General features: G+C 37.0%; 1 protein-coding gene across 24 annotated transcripts in view; it reads right to left on the bottom strand.

Annotated features, from left to right (window-relative positions):
* The window catches only part of adgrb2 (adhesion G protein-coupled receptor B2), a 341,068-nt gene that overhangs the window by 128,054 nt on the left and 191,980 nt on the right, over nucleotides 1–21,034 (bottom strand). For all 24 annotated transcript variants that reach the window (XR_013190423.1, XM_077196041.1, XM_077196031.1 and 21 more), the window contains 3 exons: nucleotides 13,722–13,797; nucleotides 10,523–10,625; nucleotides 6,618–6,661 (listed from right to left, as the gene is read on the bottom strand). Coding sequence is in view for 23 of the 24 variants with exons in the window: in XM_077196041.1 (XP_077052156.1) it covers nucleotides 6,618–6,661; nucleotides 10,523–10,625; nucleotides 13,722–13,797 (223 nt within the window). In the remaining variant the exon portion in view is untranslated. The remainder of the gene's footprint in view (nucleotides 1–6,617; nucleotides 6,662–10,522; nucleotides 10,626–13,721; nucleotides 13,798–21,034) is intronic.

The raw sequence follows: 21,034 nt of genomic DNA, 5'->3' as shown, positions 1-21,034 counted from the left end.
CCTCGCCAGCTGCTGGAGTTGAAGAATGAAAGTCGGCCATCAGAGATGTGTCTTCACGGGCCATTGTGCTTGACTGCGATCTCCATCGATCTCACTCTGTCTCCCACTCTCATTTCCTGTGGATTAGAACTTCCCTCTTCACTGCTTTACACAAAGACTGTATCACAGTTCTTCTCTCTGAGGAGACTGGGGGACGATTGTAACGGGGACATTTCTAACGCTCAAAATGTCTTCAGTCACACTCAGGTTAGTGTGATGACACTGACTCAGCAAAGCGAGTCAGTCGGTAAAGATCAGTCTCTGCCTGAGAAAGAACGCTGTGATCTGTTCACTTTTAGCATACATGAAAGATAGTGTTTTTATTCAATTCAATTAAATTATTTACTTTGTTTCTAAAAATGTCAAATCCATACAAACAAATCCATGTTTTAGCCACTATTTAGACTTTTTTTTTTATTAATGTTACAAAAAATTGCAAACCTCATTTAAAAACAAACAAAAACAAAACAAAAAAAACAGTTTGTACAATATGTTTATTTTATGAAGGTTAAAGGTGGGGTATGTGATTCTCTTTTTTGTCCATTTTTTCAAATTAAGTTGAAATCCTATTCCTAACCCACTTACAGCCACTGAGTTAGAAGCACTGAAATGAAAATTAAGCAATTTAATCATCTGTGGAACGGGCAGGACTCGAAAAGCTCCAGCCAATCATTTCCAAGACCACCTGGAATCATTGGACAGTAAGTTTGTCAATCAAATGGTTGTACAATACCCCCCTCCCCCCAGCGCGCGTGACCCCCTTCGTGCGTATAATCAAAGCTTGTGACGCATGCGCATCTCGTCAGTAAAGCCGGTTCCATGATAAGTAATAAATTGTCATTACAATCTCTCACGCATCTGAGTTTTCGCTCGTGCATGATTGCGCGTCCATGTTCTTTGAATGGGTGGAGTCAGGGCCAGCGTTGGAGGAAAGAAGGTAGGACCATTTGAATTGTGTATTTTCAAAATCTGCCGGTCGTTTTCCAAATCACATACCCCACCTTTAAGCATCTTCAATCATTGTGAACGAATGAACGAACAAACGAATGATTGAAAATTGCACCCTATATTGTACTCTATTTGTAGAAAGTGCATCAACTTTGACAACATTAGTTTTGTGACAGAAGAGCAGTGCTTTCTCTCTCTCTCTCTCTCTCTCTCTCTCTCTCTCTCTCTCTCTCTCTCTCTCTCTCTCTCTCTCTCTCTCTCTCTCTCTCTCTCTCTCTCTCCTCTCTCTCTCTCTCTCTCTCTCTCTCTCTCTCTCTCTCTCTCTCTCTCTCTCTGTGTGTGTGTGTGTGTGTGTGTGTTTGGGGACACATGCTCCTCATCTCACGTGAAGCTCTGTCCTTTTCATGGGGAGCGACTAAAGGCTTCCCACGACACTGAAAAGGGCACCATAACCTGCTGGCAATTAACAAGCACCACAGCCGATAAAGAGAGAGAAAGACAAAGACTAGAAGAAAGAGAGAGAAAAATAGAACAACCAAGAGGGACAGTGATAGAGAAAGAGAGAGGACAAGGCTGATTCATCAGATGAAACAGGATGGGGAACAGGGCGAATAAAGGCAAAATCGTCACAGAGTGAAGAAGAGAACTTCAAGGCCACAGGGAAGAGAGACGGAGGAAAGGACAGCCGAGGGAGGGAGATCAGGGAGAGGTAAGGCAGCTGGAAGGAAAGGTGGCATTAAGATGAAAGAAAGCATGCAGAGACCAGTTGCACTTCAAACAAAGGTCAGGAAGCAAAACAGTGATGTATGGAGAGGAGAAAAAGTGTGAGAAGGGTAATTAAGACAGAGAGAGAGAGAGAGAGAGAGAGAGAGAGAGAGAGAGAGAGAGAGAGAGAGAGAGAGAGAGAGAGAGAGAGAATATGGACCACTAGTCAGTCAATGTCATTTACCAAAGGCAACGGTGAAAGGAAGAACTTGTGTGAATATGTTTGATAAAATAACCTGACAGACATGTTCACAAACTCAAATTGAGTTTGTGAACATGTCTGTCAGGTTATTTTATCACACAGCTCTCTGGAATCTGAGGAATTGAATTGGTTAATTGCAACATTCTGGTATCAGATATATTCTGCAAAGACCTATAAACTGTTTTGATCGTCTTCCTTGGCAATCAAATTACTGCACTTGTTAGTTTCATGTCTCATCGCTCTCCGCAGTCACACAATCCAATAATTTCAGCTTTTTATATTCATGTGCTATTATTTACATATTTGGAAAGTACCATATTAAGGGATAAGTGGGATAAAGTATGCAGTAGCTCATTATCACAAAATAAACCTTTCAGGAATACACAAGACCTCATTAACCTGTCTATGATGTCGGCTACATTATTCTTTACTTTTATGTCCTAGAAGTATTTTATAAAAATAAAAAATGCATTTAGTAACTGGAAATTTTTGATTAAAAACAAAAAAAAGCTTTAAATTCTCCCCTCAAGTAGCATTAAACACATTTTTTATAATAAATAAAATATATATATTACCAAATTATATTTATTATTATATTTATTATAATATATAATATTTTATACATTTTTTGAAAGACATTAAAACTTGTATTCAGCAAGCACGCATTAAAATGTTTAAAAATGACAGGAAAGACATTTATATGGTTACAAAATATCTCTGTTTCAAATAAATGCTGTTTATTTAACTTTCTATTCAGCAAATAATCCTAAAACAAATGTCATGGTTTCCACAAATATATAAATCAGCACAACTATTCAACATTGATAGTTATAAGAGCAGCAAATCAGCATATTAGAATGATTTATGAAGGATCATAATGACACTGAAAATTCAGATTTACCATTAGCATTGTCACATGTTGGGGTTTCATGTTTTATGGGGACATTCCATAGAAATAATGATTTTTACTCTGTACAAACTGTATATTCTATTTCTCCTACCCCTAAACCTATCACAGAAAATGTTCTGCATTTTTTTCATTTTCAAAAAAAAAACATAATTCAGTATGATTTATAGGCTGTGTTCCTGATGGGGACCACCACAAAAATTCCCCACCAGGACAAACATATTGCCATCTATGTCTGGATGTTTTGGACTAGGACCACACACACACACACACACACACACACACACACACACACACACACACACACACGAGAGAGAGAGAGAGTAATGCCCATATAATCTTGATGCCACTTCCTCATAACCGCTTACAGGTGTCAGTCAACCATGCAAATCTAATGAATATGACAAACCATGTTTGCCCCTCTACCACTACCAAGCACCACCAATACCCATAAGCATAAGCCCCTGTAACATCATGCTCTATTCACAAACATCATCCGCACATGCACGTCCTAACTGCACGTAATCTGCCCCTCCACATGCAAACAAATTCCACACAGCTTCACTCAAAACAAATTAACCGGTAACAAATACAGCACAGACTGACTCTGATAGCCCCCTGAGTCCATTCACACATGCCACAGCTGCACCGCCACACTTCTGGAAAAACATTACTCAGCCACTGTGCACACATCATATAGTCAATCCATTATGTTATCATAATCAAAAGCAATGTGTTGCTTAGCACCATGCTTTTTTATTTTTTGCCAGTCTTGATTAAAATGGCCCCGTGGAGGATTCGATTTGGTTGGAAGGATTAAATGTGATTTATTGTGATTGTACAAGAGTAAAGCCTAGGCAGTTGCAAGCTTTGGAAGAAAGAAAATAAAACAATAAAACGAAACCCTGGTAAGGTCATTCCGTACATACAAGATAATTTATGATTACAAGCCCTGCACAGTGCAAAGTTCATTTTTTCCCCTCTTTTTACGTTCTCCAGAGATGCTTTTGAAGACTGTCCAAAAAAAACAAACAAAAAACTTTTGTGAATTAAGATGGGTAATGGGCTTATATCACCATAACGGAGTGTAGAGTCACAATGAAATGTCCAAACTAAAGGCTGGTTGAGAATATCTTGAGATTTGTAATCAACTGTGAATATATTTTATTACGATGTTCAGTTTTAGGGTCTTAGATAAACATTTTTACAGCTCGAAAAGTATACTTAACATTGAGGTTCATTCAGGGTGATACTTTTTGACTTTTCCTACTCTTATGTGAACTGATTACACACACACACACGCGCGGACGCACGCACGCACGCACGCACGCACGCACGCACGCACGCACGCACGCACACACACACACATTTAACAAATACACATACAGTATATCAGTTATATTAAAATTAAACCTAAAACACATTACATCTATATGTATGTCTGTCTGTAAGTCTGTCTCCAGTTTTCAGTTATAATATGCTGTATTCTTCTTCGTATTATTATTATTATCAATGTTAAAAATAGTTGTGCTGCTAATTTTGTTTTCTGGAAACAAAAATATTTTGTTTTTTTTTCCGGATTCCATGAAAATTAAGTTTAAAAGAGCAGCATTAATTTGAAATAGAAATATTTTGAAACATTATAAATGTCTTTACTGTTGCATCCGATCAATATAATGCATTGCTAAATGTAGGTATGCATTTCTTTCAAGACAATCTTATTGACCCGAAACCTTTGAACGTTGGTGTATGTAATACATTTTCATGTTTAATTATAGGTAAAATGGATACCACACATTTTTTTAAAAATGCATGTCTATTTCAAGGTAATGTCTGAGTAGAGTGCAAGTAAAGACTATGCAAATATTAAGATCAATTCTCTGCTGAATCAATTTAACTAATCATGGAAATTTAATCTGCATCAGAGAGTGATGTTTGCTATGAATAAATGAATTCACACAAGAAGAAGAAAAAGGCAAACTTCACCATTTTTACATGATTATGCACAGGCACAGTGCAATAACTACAGTGAGCTGGAAGCAATTAGAAATCACTCTATTGTGATTCAGGAGACAACAATAAAAGAGGAGCCGAGAGAAAGATGATAGTAATCTTGAAAGTCTGAAGCTGGGAATTGTTTAAATGAACAGATAATTGCATTAGGAGAAAAAAAAAACCCAGTGACAACACAAACAGATCTATATTGAAAGAGATAGAGAGAGAGAGAGAAAAATACACCTATGAAGTCCAGAGCCTCTAATTTTCTCTTCCATACAGTACAGTATCAATCTCCCCCTGCAAGAGTCTGATAATGAATGAAGAGCACAGAATGTTGCTTCACTCCACTGGCTTGAGCTTTGGGAGTGATTTTGCCATGTTTGGGTTTATAATAGCGATAAAAATCTCAATATCTCGCCTCTTTTTAATCACACCAGCGCATTCATCTCGGAATGATTTGGAATGTAATTTGGTGGGAGAGGTAATCAGGTTTTTGCGTTAATTGACTTTGCGGCCTGCAGATAGAAGGGTTTTTCTGCTCCAGTAATTACCGCCCGCCATTCTCCTGTCTAGTCAGGTCTGCCTGTTGCCGTGCCGACCACCTCCCGGTGCGTATTAATGATGCGTGAGGTGTGCTGTGCCAGCGGGGAGTTACACAGAAAGAAATACTCGAGACACACAAGATTCCAGCGTTCACGCACACGTACATTCTGTCTATGAGTCGGCACAGCAGACGCAGCTGCCATCACAATCAACAGCTTTATACATTAAAACTGCAACATATTAGCTTTGTCGCACCGTGTCCCTCACTCTCAAAGTGTGTAGTTGGTGACCAAAGTTGCCGGAGGTCAAGCTTTGGCAACAGTCTCTTTTGCTCATTGTCAGAGAATGACAGTAACTCGCTGTGTGAATGTATCTCGAGTCTCTCTGCCTTGCGTCTCTCTCTTTGTCCTTTTCTCTCTCACCTTATTTGTGATGCTTCAAAAACTCTTTTGTATCGCTCCTCCCCGATATAAACAGACTCCGAGCGCAGATGTTTTCCGACACAAATACAAACAGAGCGTGAACTAGAATACATGCGCGACTCTCAAAGCTTCTAAATAAACAGGCACAAAGACGCAACCAAAGCATATCAACAGACAGAATAACATCATCAAGAGCTCACGATGCAGTCAAAATAGGAAAAAAAAACCCTCTTTTGTTTGACATTTTTTTGTACATCTACAGGCTGAGAGATGCTCAATACCGAGTTCTACCAGTAGGGGGAGCATTTTTGAAAACCTAGTGCCTGAACTCGTGTTCACTTTATAAGAACCTACTGAGTGAAATAGGACGCAACATGTGTGTCAATTCATAGAGATCCCTCAGGAAAAGCAACATTGTTTCATTTTTTGTAGACAATGCGGTAGTAAAGCTCCCGTCGTGACGACTGACAGGTTTTTTGGATGGGAATCGCATCACAAGACAATCAAATCATGAGATTGAAGCCATAGTGTTTTGAAAACTGGGAATTGGGTGTCAAATTCTCACTTTGACGCTTGAGGTGAGAAGAAAATGCGCTTATTTCATCTCGCTAATTCAATTAACGTAGTGTCAAAGACTTCATCATGGGGACTCATTATGATTGCAAATACAAACACTGATGTCAATATTCACTCAACTGAGTTGAATAAATAATATGAGATCTAAAATATATTTCAGTGAGAGTCATGACAGAGATTGTGTGTGTGTGGAGGGGGTTGCAGATGTATGACTTACGGGTTTCCGTAGTCCCAGACCACACACTGAGGATCTGTTGTGCCCTAAGAGGAGAAAGAAGACAGAACGAGTTAAGAATGACTCCAAAACAAGACAATAAGTGTTGCATGGCAGTACAGCAGAGAGGAAAATGTCATAAATAGTGTATGCATTTGTGTCTGTGAAGGGAGAGAGAACATATGTGAATTTCATTGATTTGTATAACAACATATCAAACCAGGTGGCATCTGTAAACAAACAATGATTGGCATTCATTTGAAACATGTGTTGTTATAGACTGAAACCTAACAAACAATGTGTTTCTGACTCAATGATTTGCTATATAACACAAATATATTCACATATTGCACGTGTGATTAAATTGTCCACATTTTAGAGGGGGGAATTTTATGTATGTGCTGAATGATAGGGAACCTTCATCCACATGCAGACCCAGTTCTAGTGTGCGGACATTTAAAAAAAAAACGAATGAATGAATGAATAAATTAATGAATGAATTAATGATTGAATGAATGATTGAATGAACGAACGAACGAACGAATGAATGAATGAATGAATGATTGATTGAATGAACGAACGAACGAATGAATGAATGAATGAATGAATGAATGCATGAATGAAGTATTATTAAATATAAAATAAAACAATTTTATAATTTGAATCCATAATTTTAAAATGTGTATATACTTCAATAGCATTTAAAGAGAATGATATACAGTTACAATTAACTGTAAAGTGCTCATCTAGGTGTCAGGTATGATGCACACTTTTTAGATTTTTTATATTTATTAAAATAAACCGTCAAATCATATGTAAAAATTGCTGTATTTCACTATAGTAGGGGATCATACACAGATATGCCATCATTTAAAGCTCAACACATTTGAAGAGAACGCATTAATCAACTAGAAAGACCAAAGAAATTGAGTTTGAAAGGTGAAACCCCACTATTGTTGAGTGATGAACTGACAACTGTAAATGTGAAATATATAAAGTAAAATAATATATATACCAAAAAATAATATATATATATATATATATACATATATATGGATGGATGGATGGATGATAGATAGATAGATAGATAGATAGATAGATAGATAGATAGATAGATAGATAGATAGATAGATAGATAGATAGATAGATAGATAGATAGATAGATAGATAGATAGATAGATAGATAGATAGATAGATAGATAGATAGATAGATAGATAGATAGATAAAGGAACAGAAAACAATTTTCATTCCCAGCTGTCAGGCAAAAATAATCATAATAATAATGATAATTTCTCTTGAACCCAGAGTGCAAACTCCAAATGAATTATTAAAAAAAAAAAGAAAAAAAAATCTTAATTCATTGATTCGTTAGAGTCTGGGATGATGCTCAGTGTGAGGCTCTAATCAGTGTGCAGTGGTGCATATCTGGATGAACAGCTCATTATCGATTCTTCAGCGAATCAACCGGTATAATTAACTAATCTGTCTCTGCTCAAATTATGCCTACTATGTATTTTTAGGAGGAGGAATCCCAGATGGGATCTTATGACCTGAACAATGATCACCTCTGACCTTCAGGGGTATAACTGACAACCATTACTGCCAGAATCATGTCTTGTTATGTGGTCTCAGAGAGGTTGTGTATACTTCTGAGGGCAAATGAGGGCAGGCTCAGCGAGATACAGATACTAGCACCGTTTTAAACATGTCATTGCCCCCAAGTGGTTAAGCAACGCCACACACTGGATTGGATCAAATGATTGAGTCACATGTTGACAGCTGACACAAAGTAATACATGTTTGAATGACAGATGCTTGACACGGTCTCAGTCCTCTCCACAGAGTCCAGAAACACTCGCACAGCTGTTCGATCATTATAATATGTCTAGAGAGGCAAGTTTTAAGTGTCCAGTATGGAGTCAGCCATTCCACTAGCTCGAATGAACTTATCAGAGGCACAAACAGATGGCTTTCCTACTCCCATTCATAATGAGAACAAATGAACAAAGCTTTTTTTTTTTCTCATCACAGGTGGTAAACAAAACATGCAACCGAATACATCATTTCATTTTGACTCTCAAATGACTGACAGCCGGATGACATCTGCGATCAATAACTGGCACAGACGTCAGTACACATGTGTTAAAGGGATAGTTCACCCAAAAATGAAAATTCTGTCAGTATTTACTCACCCTCATGTTGTTCCAACCCCGTAAGACCTTCGTTCATCTTCGAACACGAAATAAGATATTTTTGATGAAATTTGAGAGCTGGATCACTCCTCCATACTAGTCCATAGGCTTCTTGAGGGATTGAAACTTGCCGGCCTCGAAAAGTTATTAAAGACATCGTTAAAATAGTCCAGTGACTACAGTGGCTCAATATTAAGTTTATCAAGCGACGAGAATACTTTTTGTGCGCAAAAACAAATAAATAACGACTTTATTTCAACTATTCATTTCCTTCTCTTTGGGCCTCTAGTCAGTTAAACTAGTGTAATTGCGTAGAGCTACGTCACACGTAGGCTCACTATTGGCCGACGCTGGTCATGTGGGTGATGCGTGTGACGTACAACAACAGATTATACGCTGTTAAAGAAAATAAATAAAGTTGTTATTTTTGTTTGTTTTTCAAACATATCTTAATTCGTGTTCCGAAGATGAACGAAGGTCTTACGGGGTTGGAACAACATGAGGGTGAGTAAATACTGACAGAATTTTCATTTTTGGGTGAACTATCCCTTTAAGACTGATGAATGGGGAGGAGCGCCAGCCAATGACACATCTGGAGTGCACCACCTCCATTTCCCATCATCCCCTGGGGTCAGGATGGCACGGGCAGGCTGTCTCAGAGCAGCTGTCCACATAGAGAGGACAAGTCCCAACACACAGGCTCAGATCACCCCCTACCCCTCATGTTCCAAACATCTGTGGCCAGGGCACCGCTGCAAAATGTGGACACCGACTCCCGCCAAGGTCTTTCGTACACAGATGGGGCTCACCCAGGACCACGGCTGAGCGGGGCACAACCTCGGTATGACGAGGGACGTGTGCATAGAACTCCCGCATTCCCAAAACTCACACTTCTATGGAGGAGATAGCAGGTAAAGGTTGCCATGGCGACTCTGGGAACATCACAATGGCAGTGTTCTCAGCACAGCTGATATCTGCACTGATGCACAATCCAATCTGCAGGTTTCACGTTTTGCATAAATCCTTGCGGGTATATTTTTATTACAATTTTTTTCCCCCTGTATAAAATATTGAGAGCCTTTATGTGTAGTACTTTATGTCCTGTGTTTTTAGGGGTTGTTAAAGATGTACTATTCATAACAGAGGATTATTAAAAGAGGGTCATCGTAACAGAAATGTATTTCGTGCCTGATTAAGGTGTTCAAATAGATTCACTGTGCTAGAAGTTTGTGTTCACACCATTGCAGAAGCAATTTGTCAGCATGAGTAAATGTGCATTGGTTATAGGTCATAAGAACTGGTACAGTTAGACCAAAAAGGGGAAATATGAAAACATTTAAAACGACAAAAGTTATATATAGTATATATATATATATATATATACACACACACACACACATAATAAGTATATATATATATATACACACACACACACATACAGATAACTTTTGTAATTTTAAATGTTTTCATATTTCCCCTTTTTGGTATATATATATATATATATATATATATATATATATATATATATATATATATATATATATGTGCTTATATGATATGTTTATCAATCCCACACTTCAGAAAGGCAGTGAAACAGTATGGTTAACACAAGATACATCAAAAAATACTATGATGCAATATGTAATAGTTTGTAGAGGTGGGGCATTTAAAATTAATGCCTATTACAATATGAATAAAAAGCATAAATTACTTACATTGAGCAAAGGTGCAAGCTCCACTGATACCAAGGGCTCGGTTGGTTTCGGTAAAGGACGCACCGTCACTGTGAGAATCTTTGAGCTGATCACGAATGGATCTCTGGAAGGAAGGAACATAGAGCGAGTTAGATCTAAAATTGACTTCACACTCCATTTCACGTCTATCGATAGGCATCAGGGTTGAGCAACATTCAGAATTAAGAACGGTCTCTCTTCATGACTGAAATTATGGCCACAAACCACATGATGCTCAATTGGAATTTGTGAAATTTGAAACTGAAATTCAAACAAATCCAACAGTCACTCTACAGAGGATGTTTATAAGCTATAAATGTATGTGTCAAAACCTATTTACATCATACATTTTTACTAATTCTGCATATTTATTCCCAACTATTTAGACACTTTCAATATGCCTCTAAACTGTTTTTATATATATTGTTTTTCATTAATTTTGTTGTGTAATATATAGAGTAAATGTAACCCTTGTATTATGTTTAAATTCTGAGTATGATTTTTATGTTTCAGGTTACATTAACCCTAATTGGATTCAATACAATTCATGAAAAATCACACCACGGAAAAAAAGAAAAAAAGAAAAAACCTTTAATTTTAATACTTTAGCACATTACAACAAAAATAAACATGTGAACAAATTATTTGTTAAACTGTATTCAACAACTATTTGGATAAAAAGTGTCTGCCAAAGCCCTAAATGTACATTTAAATACCCTCAGAGTGTAGTTGAGATACTGACATGATATACCCTATGCCATGTTCTCATGACCCTAAATTAGAAATTGTCAAAAAAAACAACAACTATATATATATATATAGTTATATATTATATATATATATATATATATATATATATATATATATATATATATATATATATATATATATATATATATATAAAAGTGTCCCATATATATAAAAAATATCCATATAAATAAAAATCCCATATAAAAAAAAACCCATATATATATATATATGGGTTAATCAGTATTTTTGATTACTCAATTTTATGTTGCGGACAAATTTGAATAAAAATAATATTAATACAAAGAAATTAAATTAATACAAATGAAATACAACATTATATTGGTGGCATGTCAAATATCGATTAGAAGTATAATCTACATTTACAGCATTTTCATTTTATTTCTACTTACTTCAATTCTAAATACAATTCTGCATGCTCTATGCCACCTCAATTCAATATGATTCAACTGAATTCTGAATGGTGCACAACCCTGGATGGTATTCATGATACAACGGCTGAGTGCCGCTGTGCACGGTTTTGTGTGTTTTTGTCTTTTAAATCCATGGCAGAGCTATTTTGGACCATCCTACGCTAAACAAATCCATACATTTTTTGGTGTGTGTGAGTGTATGTGTGTGTGTGTGTTATGGAGAGAGATAAAACTTGTGTATCCATGGGAGTTGGGTCACATGGAGTTACATTCTGTCACAAACAAATCGGGCAGGTTAGTTCCCTCTGGGGCAGTGGGAGCAAGGATCTGCCTTCTGCGCAGAAAATTAATGAGACGGAAACCAAAAGCAGACTAAAAACAAACAAATAGCCCTGATCCCATACATATTCAACAAGCCCCGTCACAATCAACCACAGTGAGGAGCAATGACCTGGATACCAGGACCTCTAACATGGCTCACAATAGAGACAGAAGCAAACACAAGCAGCGGTTGTCGCCACACTCGTGTTCTTCGTCAGGGTTGAGAGCGCTGACATGCTCAGTGAGTTTGGACAGTGAACTACAGACCCCAGCAGGGCTTGAACAGGACACAAGACATGCCCCCCAGTTTCAGCTGCACGAATCTGCCTAAAAACACTCTCTCTCAATACAGAGATGCTCTCAGAAGTGTCTGGACTGAGGGCAAAGGCAACACAGTTGCACTGGGATATCTAAAAAAAGAAGCCTTACACTTGCCCTTACCGTGTGTGGCATGATTATTTTACATAAGTACCCTTTATGTCCACACTCAAAGTGCAAATGATGCGTGACTGAATATGAACAAAATATAAAAAGAAGCTAAGCTAAAAAAGCTCCTAAAAAATACCATATGAGATTGTTTTATTTTCCTCGATTGCATTTGTGTTTTAGTCAAATAGTTTAATTATTGTCACAATGCATCTTTTTTCTTTCAGTGAATCGAGAAAATATAATATAAATATAACTAATATAATTGGAAAAACCCAATGCACCCAAAACTACTATATATATATATATATATATATATATATATATATAATTTTATTTTACTTGTTTTATTAAATCAAATCAAATAATAATTAAAAAAATAATAAAAATACAAATGGGCACAAATTAAAAGTTTATAAAAATAGCCACAAATTAAAGGTTAATAAATAATTCAAATTTTATTACCTGTCTATTATGAATTAAATTGTCACTAGATAACAATAATGATAACAATAGAGAAATGTGATACATTTAATTGCATGATTTAATTGATATTATAAATCAACTGATAACACACAGAAAAATAGATCAAATATGACTTCATTCAAAATTAAAAACTACTATTCAAAATTAATTTTAATCAATCACTTGTGGTCAATCTCTGTGAGAACAGAGTGAGAACAGCTGAGTCAGTTTGATAAGGCAGGCCAGCAATAATGTTTAAGCTGTGTAACATGGCTAATTAGGACCACATTAGGATATCCATGGCATGGATCATGGGATTAACAGGTAGTGCAGGAATAGGAGGTATTCTAGGAACACAAAGCACTGTATGTCCATTTTAGTCTGCTTGTCTAAAACTAGTACAGCAGACAGTATGGCAGCTCAATGAACCCACAAGGGTTGCAAACTTTACTGGATTAACCAGGGTTATGAAGTAGTAGGTGAGACACTTTTAGCCATTGAGATGACTGGGTAAATGGGTCAACCTGGATTCACCATATGAACTGTCGACTTCCAATCAGAATATAAAGGGTAAGGTCAAGACCTTCTTAGTCATATACAGTAATTTCATCTCTCGACAGATTAAAACAGGCATAATGGTTGTTCCACTCAAACCCTGAAGGTTCACATTTTGATAATCGTCCATGGTCTCAATCATATAACAGAATGAGTGTCCTTGACATAGCTTCCGAAAATATATTAAAACACGCAAACGCACGCATTCACACACATTTAAGGACTGGACTTACTTTGGTGGGGGCATGATGAAGCCGAGGGTGCGGTACAGGATTGCTCCGATCACAAAATACGCTGTGTCGTCTGATTCTACAGGACAAAAAGGGTCAAAGCATCAAAACATATTACTTGAAAATGTTCTGATTGTCCCAGATCAAAACTCAACCAAACATGTCAAACTATAAAGAATTTTAAAATGATGGAAAAAATCTTAAAATGTGTGTTCTTAAAAAAAAAAAATTGAATTGATTTATAAAAGTTTCAATTGAATGAATCAGAATAAATCTTTTGTTTTGTTGCAACAATCTAGCACAATGTCATAATAGTATATCCTAATGTGTGTGTGTGTGTGTGTGTGTGTGTGTGTGTGTGTGTGTGTGTGTGTGTGTGTGTGTGTGTGTGTGTGTGTGTGTGTGTGTGTGTGTGTGTGTGTGTGTGTGTGCGTGTGTGCATCTAAATCATTTTAATTCTCTTAAGTTTTAATAAAATGTCAATACATAAGGAAAAAAAGAGCATCATTCCTTGCATCCAGATACTTGTATTCAAATATGAAGGGAAAATGATCACATCAGAACAAACATATGATCATAATAAGCAGCTCTCGCTGAGTGAAGAAAACTCTTAGAGAGAGTCAGTGCATATAGCTTGACATTTAAAAGACAAAGAAAAGAGGACTTTCGTAGAGATATGACAACCGATTCTGTTCCCAGGCCATCTGTCCACTCCTTCACTGGCTCCGTACCCTTGTTTTCATCTCTGTGCTTTTCATATAATTTGTTTTGTTCTCTCCTCGGCACGAGTGCCTTGCCTCCACATGCACCTCATCATCTGTTCTTTTCTCAGACACTATTTATCATGGACTTCTTTCTTCTACATCCCTCCTCACTCCCATCCAATTCTTCTTCTCCTCGGAATGTTTTTCCCTCGTCCCTAAGTAAATGCCATCATATTTCACTTATGGAGGACATACTTTGGACAGGAAGTGAAAGCGCTACAGTAATAGGTGATGTAACGAGCCTAAAGTCCATATTTTGTCTTCACGTGGCAATGGAAGTCCTCACAGCTATTCAAAGTTCAGTCGGAGATGGAAAACAAACATTTAGACCTGTTCTAAGGCACTTCGGAGGATTTTACTGCATATTTTATGAAGAGAAACTCCGGCAAGCACGGCTGAATCACTGTTGCAAAGTCCACTGACATTATGCAATTTAAGGTTTAATAATTGAGATTGAATAGAGTTGGTTAAAATCACTGAACACAATATGCATACTCTCTGATGCAAAAGAATATGCCAGTAACAGAGTATCATAATATGATAACGTGATCTCATTAGCATATATAATTTGTACATTTGTACCTCTCTAATGTAATTTATGGTTTAGAACTGTAGTTATATTTATTATATGTTTAACATCATTTTTTAAATACTCTGTTTAACACAATACTAATTTGTATTGTGAAATACACATTATAAATGTATCTGAAAATGTTTCTCTTCATGTATGTTCCAGTGTTGTTTTAGTATTACTTATGGTATTATGTATTCTTTTTATAATTTGAATTAGCTTTAATTTGTATGTGTTTTAGTAATTTTATAATTTGGTTTTATATTTTTTATTATCATCTTAAACCTATTTTATTTCAATTTTAGTTTTAGTAATTGTAGCACTTATATATATATATATATATATATATATATATATATATATATATATATATATATATATATATATATATAACTAAAATTTAAATAACAATAGATGTAAAAAATTATAAAAAGCATAAAAGCAGATAACAAAATGACTAAAACTTAAACTAAAATGAAAATAAAAGTACACAATTAAAAGCAAATTCATATATATTTATACTACATATATATTTATACTATATACAGGTCCTTCTCAAAAAAATTGCATATTGTGATAAAGTTCATTATTTTCCATAATGTAATGATACAAATTAAAATTTCATATATTTTAGATTCATTGCACACCAACTGAAATATTTCAGGTCTTTTTTTGTTTTAATACTGATGATTTTGGCATACAGCTCATGAAAACCCAAAATTCCTATCTCAAAAAATTAGCATATCATGAAAAGGGTCTCTAAACGTGCTATTAACCTAATCATCTGAATCAACTAATTAACTCTAAACACCTGCAAGAGATTCCTGAGGCTTTTAAAAACTCCCAGCCTGTTTCATTACTCAAAACCGCAATCATGGGTAAGACTGCCGACCTGACTGCTGTCCAAAAGGCCATCATTGACACCCTCAAGCAAGAGGGTAAGACACAGAAAGAAATTTATGAACAAATAGGCTGTTCCCAGAGTGCTGTATCAAGGCACCTCAGTGGGAAGTCTGTGGGAAGGAAAAAGTGTGGCAAAAAACGCTGCACAACGAGAAGAGGTGACCGGACCCTGAGGAAGATTGTGGAGAAGGACCGATTCCAGACCTTGGGGGACCTGCGGAAGCAGTGGACTGAGTCTGGAGTAAAAACATCCAGAGCCACCGTGCACAGGCATGTGCAGGAAATGGGCTACAGGTGCCGCATTCCCCCGGTCAAGCCACTTTTGAACCAGAAACAGCGGCAGAAGCGCCTGACCTGGGCTACAGAGAAGCAGCACTGGACTATTGCTCAGTGGTCCAAAGTACTTTTTTCGGATGAAAGCAAATTTTGCATTTCATTCGGAAATCAAGGTGCCAGAGTCTGGAGGAAGACTGGGGAGAAGGAAATGCCAAAATGCCTGAAGTCCAGTGTCAAGTTCCCACAGTCAGTGATGGTCTGGGGTGCCATGTCAGCTGCTGGTGTTGGTCCACTGTGTTTTATCAAGGGCAGCAATGCAGCTAGCTATCAGGAGATTTTGGAGCACTTCATGCTTCCATCTGCTGAAAAGCTTTATGGAGATGAAGATTTCATTTTTCAGCACGACCTGGCACCTGCTCACAGTGCCAAAACTACTGATAAACGGTTTACTGACCATGGTATTACTGTGCTCAATTGGCCTGCCAACTCTCCTGACCTGAACCCCATAGAGAATCTGTGGGATATTGTGAAGAGAAAGTTGAGAGATGCAAGACCCAACACTCTGGATGAGCTTAAGGCCGGTATCGAAGCATCCTGGGCCTCCATAACACCTCAGCAGTGCCACAGGCTGATTGCCTCCATGCCACGCCGCATTGAAGCAGTCATTTCTGCAAAAGGATTCCCGACCAAGTATTGAGTGCATAACTGAACATAAATATTTGAAGGTTGACTTTTTTTGTATTAAAAACACTTATTTTATTGGTCGGATGAAATATGCTAATTTTTTGAGATAGGAATTTTGGGTTTTCATGAGCTGTATGCCAAAATCATCAGTATTAAACCAACAAAAGACCTGAAATATTTCAGTTGGTGTGCAATGAATCTAAAATATATGTAAGTTTAATTTGTATCATTACATTATGGAAAATAATGAACATTATCACAATATGCAAATTTTTTGAGAATGACCTATATATATATATATATATATATATATATATATATATATATATATATATACATACAGGTGAAACTTGAAAATTTTGAATATCGTGCAAAAGTTCATTTATTTCAGTAATTCAACTTAAAATGTGAAACTAATACATTATAGACTCATTACATGCAAAGTAAGATATTTCAATCCTTTATTTGATATAATTTCGATGATTATGGCTTACAGCTTATGAAAACCCCAAATTCAAAATCTCATAAAATTAGAATATTGTGAAAAGGTTCAGTATTGTAGGCTCAAAGTGTCACACTCTAATCAGCTAATTAATCCAAAACATCTGCAAAAGGTTCCTGAGCCTTTAATTGGTCTCTCAGTCTGGTTCATTGGAATTCTCAATCATGGGGAAGACTGCTGAACTGACAGTTGTGCCATCTGACACCCATCATTGACACCCTCCACAAGGAGGGAAAGCCTCAAAAGGTAATTGCAAAAAATTTGGGATGTTCTCAAAGTGCTGTAAGGCACATTAATAGAAAGTTAAGTGGAAGGGGAAAGTGTGGAAGAAAAAGGTGCACAAGCAGCAGGGATGACCACAGCCTGGAGAGGATTGTCAGGAAAAGGCCATTCAAATGTGTGTGGGAGCTTCACAAGGAGTGGACTGAGGCTGGAGTCACTGCATCAAGAGCCACCACACACAGACAGATCCTGGACATGGGCTTCAAATGTCGTATTCCTCTTGTCAAGCCACTCCTGAACAACAAACAACGTCAGAAGCGTCGTACCTGGGCTAAAGAAAAAAATAACTGGTCTGTTTCTCAGTGGTCCAAAGTCCTATTTTCTGATGAAAGTAAATTTTGCATCTCATTTGGAAACCAAAGTCCCGGAGTCTGGAGGAAGAATGGAGAGGCACACAATCCCAGATGCTCCAAGTCCAGTGTGAAGTTTCCACAGTCTGTGTTTGTTTGGGGAGCCATGTTATCTGCTGGTGTTGGTCCACTGTGCTTTATTAAGTCCAGAGTCAGCGCAGCCGTCTACCAGGACATTTTAGAGCACTTTATGCTTCCTTCAGAAGCTGACTTCATTTTCCAGCAGGACTTGGCACCTGCCCAAACTGCCAAAAGTACCAAAACCTAGTTCAATGACCATGGGATTACTGTGCTTGATTGGCCAGCAAACTCACCTGACCTGAACCCCATAGAGAATCTATGGACCATTGCCAAGAGAAAGATGAAAGACATGAGACCGAACAATGCAGAAGAGCTGAAGGCCGCTATTGAAGCATCCTGGTCTTCCATAACACCTCAGCAGTGCCACAGGCTGATAGCATCCATGCCACGCCACATTGAGGCAGTAATTCATGCAAAAGGGGCCCAAACCAAGCACTGAGTACATATGCATGATTATACTTTTCAGAGGGCTGACACTTCTGTATTTTAAAATCCTTTTTTTTTTCATTGATTTCATGTAATATTCTAATTTTCTGAGATTTTGAATTTGGGGTTTTCATGAGCTGTAAGCCATAATCATCGAAATGATATTAAATAAAGGCTTGAAATATCTCACTTTGCATGTAATGAATCTATATAACATATTAGTTTCAAATTTTAAGTTGAATTACTGAAATAAATGAACTTTTGTACGATATTCAAATTTTTCGAGCTTCACCTGTATATATATATCATGTCCTAAAAAAATAAATCCTTAAAAATGTGCATCAGCCATTTACACAGATAATTAAATGTCCAAAACCTCCAAACACCGACAAAATGGGCTCTTTTAGCTCAGTTTGCTGTTAAAGAATGAATAAAGGGAGGCGTGTATCACCCCTTCACTGAGAACGGGGACGTCAAAAGACAGATGACGTAAAACATTCAGCCATTCTGCAGTTCTCATCAGCCTCAGCAAATCAAATGCCAATCAGCTCCACAGCGGTTCTGAATGCATGTTAAACTATGAGTTAATGGATGACAATCACACAACAAGCCCTGATGGTCTGGTCTGAATGGTGCCTGACTTCTATTTTCCCTCTTTTCTCTGAGCTATCACTTTAACAACGCTATTTTGAGAAAGGACCATGATGAACCTTTCCTTCTTTCTATAGAAAAGCGTTCCGGACAAAGCTCTGCCCAGGGAGCCATCTTATCTCTGATGGCAGTGGGCAGAAAGGGGAGTGTGTCGGGACAGGAAGTTTTTGTTATTTCCAGCTGGGCGGTCCTCAACGGCTAAGCAGGTCCGTAATGGTTTAGCCTGGAGTTGTTGAGACACTCGACGACACACTAGCATTAATGGCCATTTCTTTGATGTCCTTTTGTTTCTTTTTCATTTCATTTAGCACTCTCTTCAATCTTCAAACAGCTCTTCTCCACCCACATCCCGTGTTTTTATTCTCTCCGGCAGAATATCTATCGTTTTTTTTTTCTTTCTCTCCCTATCTTAGAAGTCTGAGAAGTGAGTGCCTGTCATGCTGCCAGATCACTATGATTTTCATCGGCCCATTTATTCTTCCAATTCTCTCAACCGTGTTATCTGTCTCTTCCCAAACCGCTGACTGATTCCATTCAGTTCTGTAAGGCCACATACATAAAATGCAGCTAAAAACAACTTTACACACTTTTCTGTACTGTACACACAGATTTGATTTATTATTGGTGTACAGGAGTTCAGCTGCGCAGTAAATACTTGAATGGGGAAAGATGTTTGAATGGCAAATGTCAAATCAACAATAGCACAACTGGTTTGGAATTTGTCAAATAATTCTAACATAAAATAATTTTACAGGTTGATTTTATTAATACGTAAAGAGTCATTAAGGGGACTTATGTTTGTTTGGAAGCTTGTTTCCGCCACCGAATAAAACATTTTAAAAGATAATTGTGACTTTTTATCTCAGAATTGCTAGTTTACATCTCGCAATTCTGAGAAATAAAGTCAGATTTGCAAGATATAAAGTCAGAATTGTGAGATATAAAGTCAGAATTCCGAGATATAACATCAGAATTCAATGATATATAAACTCGCAATTCTGACTTTTTTTCTAAAGTTATAAAGTCCAATTTTAAGGAAAAAAATACATTTTTTCTCGCATCTCGCACAATTCTAACTTTGTAACGTAATTGTGACTTTATATCACGCAATTCTGAATTTATAATGCAATTGTGACTTTATATCATGCAATTGTGACTTTATAATACAATTGTGACTTAATATCACGCAATTCTGACTTTATAACTTGCAATTGCGTCTTTATATCACGTTTATTTTTACACTTTATACACTTTATATTTACATCTCAGATGTAAACTCGCAATTGTGAGAAAAAAAGTCAGAATTGTAAAATAAAATGTTGCAATTACCTTTCTTATTTTTCATTCTGTGGCGGAAACAAGATTCCATAGACCCCTTTTCAGTTGGTAAACATGGTGACGTTTTTCTGTGGGCGGAGCTTGGGTGGTTGCAGAAAGATCGCTCTGGTCGCTTCACTAACGTTAGTTTGCAAGTTTTGTTAGCTTGTTTTTTAACAATGACTGGAGAAAATCTGATTTTATCTTAATGTGCAAGGTCACTCGCTGTCCAGGACCACGATTGTTATTTGCAAAAGCTAATTTTAAAGGACAGAACCAGATTGGCTGACCCATACACGCTCAGGCAATGGATGGACGATCTGACAGGATTAACGTTAACGCTAGGCTCAGTCCTACACCTATCCGATACAGAAACCGAGCGTAAAGACAAACTGAGGGCATATAAATCTTTAGATGCCCATAACTATGTGATGAATGGTCATGTACAAGACTTGTGTGGTACGATCCGCAGTTCTTCCTAGCCAGCGCCAAGAAGACAACAATTTAAA

The sequence above is a fragment of the Siphateles boraxobius genome, unplaced genomic scaffold (genome assembly GCF_051911475.1).
Source record: "Siphateles boraxobius isolate OS27281-9 unplaced genomic scaffold, OSU_SipBor_1 35, whole genome shotgun sequence".
In the NCBI taxonomy this organism is placed as follows: domain Eukaryota; kingdom Metazoa; phylum Chordata; class Actinopteri; order Cypriniformes; family Leuciscidae; genus Siphateles; species Siphateles boraxobius.
Note: the sequence above shows the minus strand (reverse complement) of the source record. Positions and strands in the feature narration are given on the sequence as shown.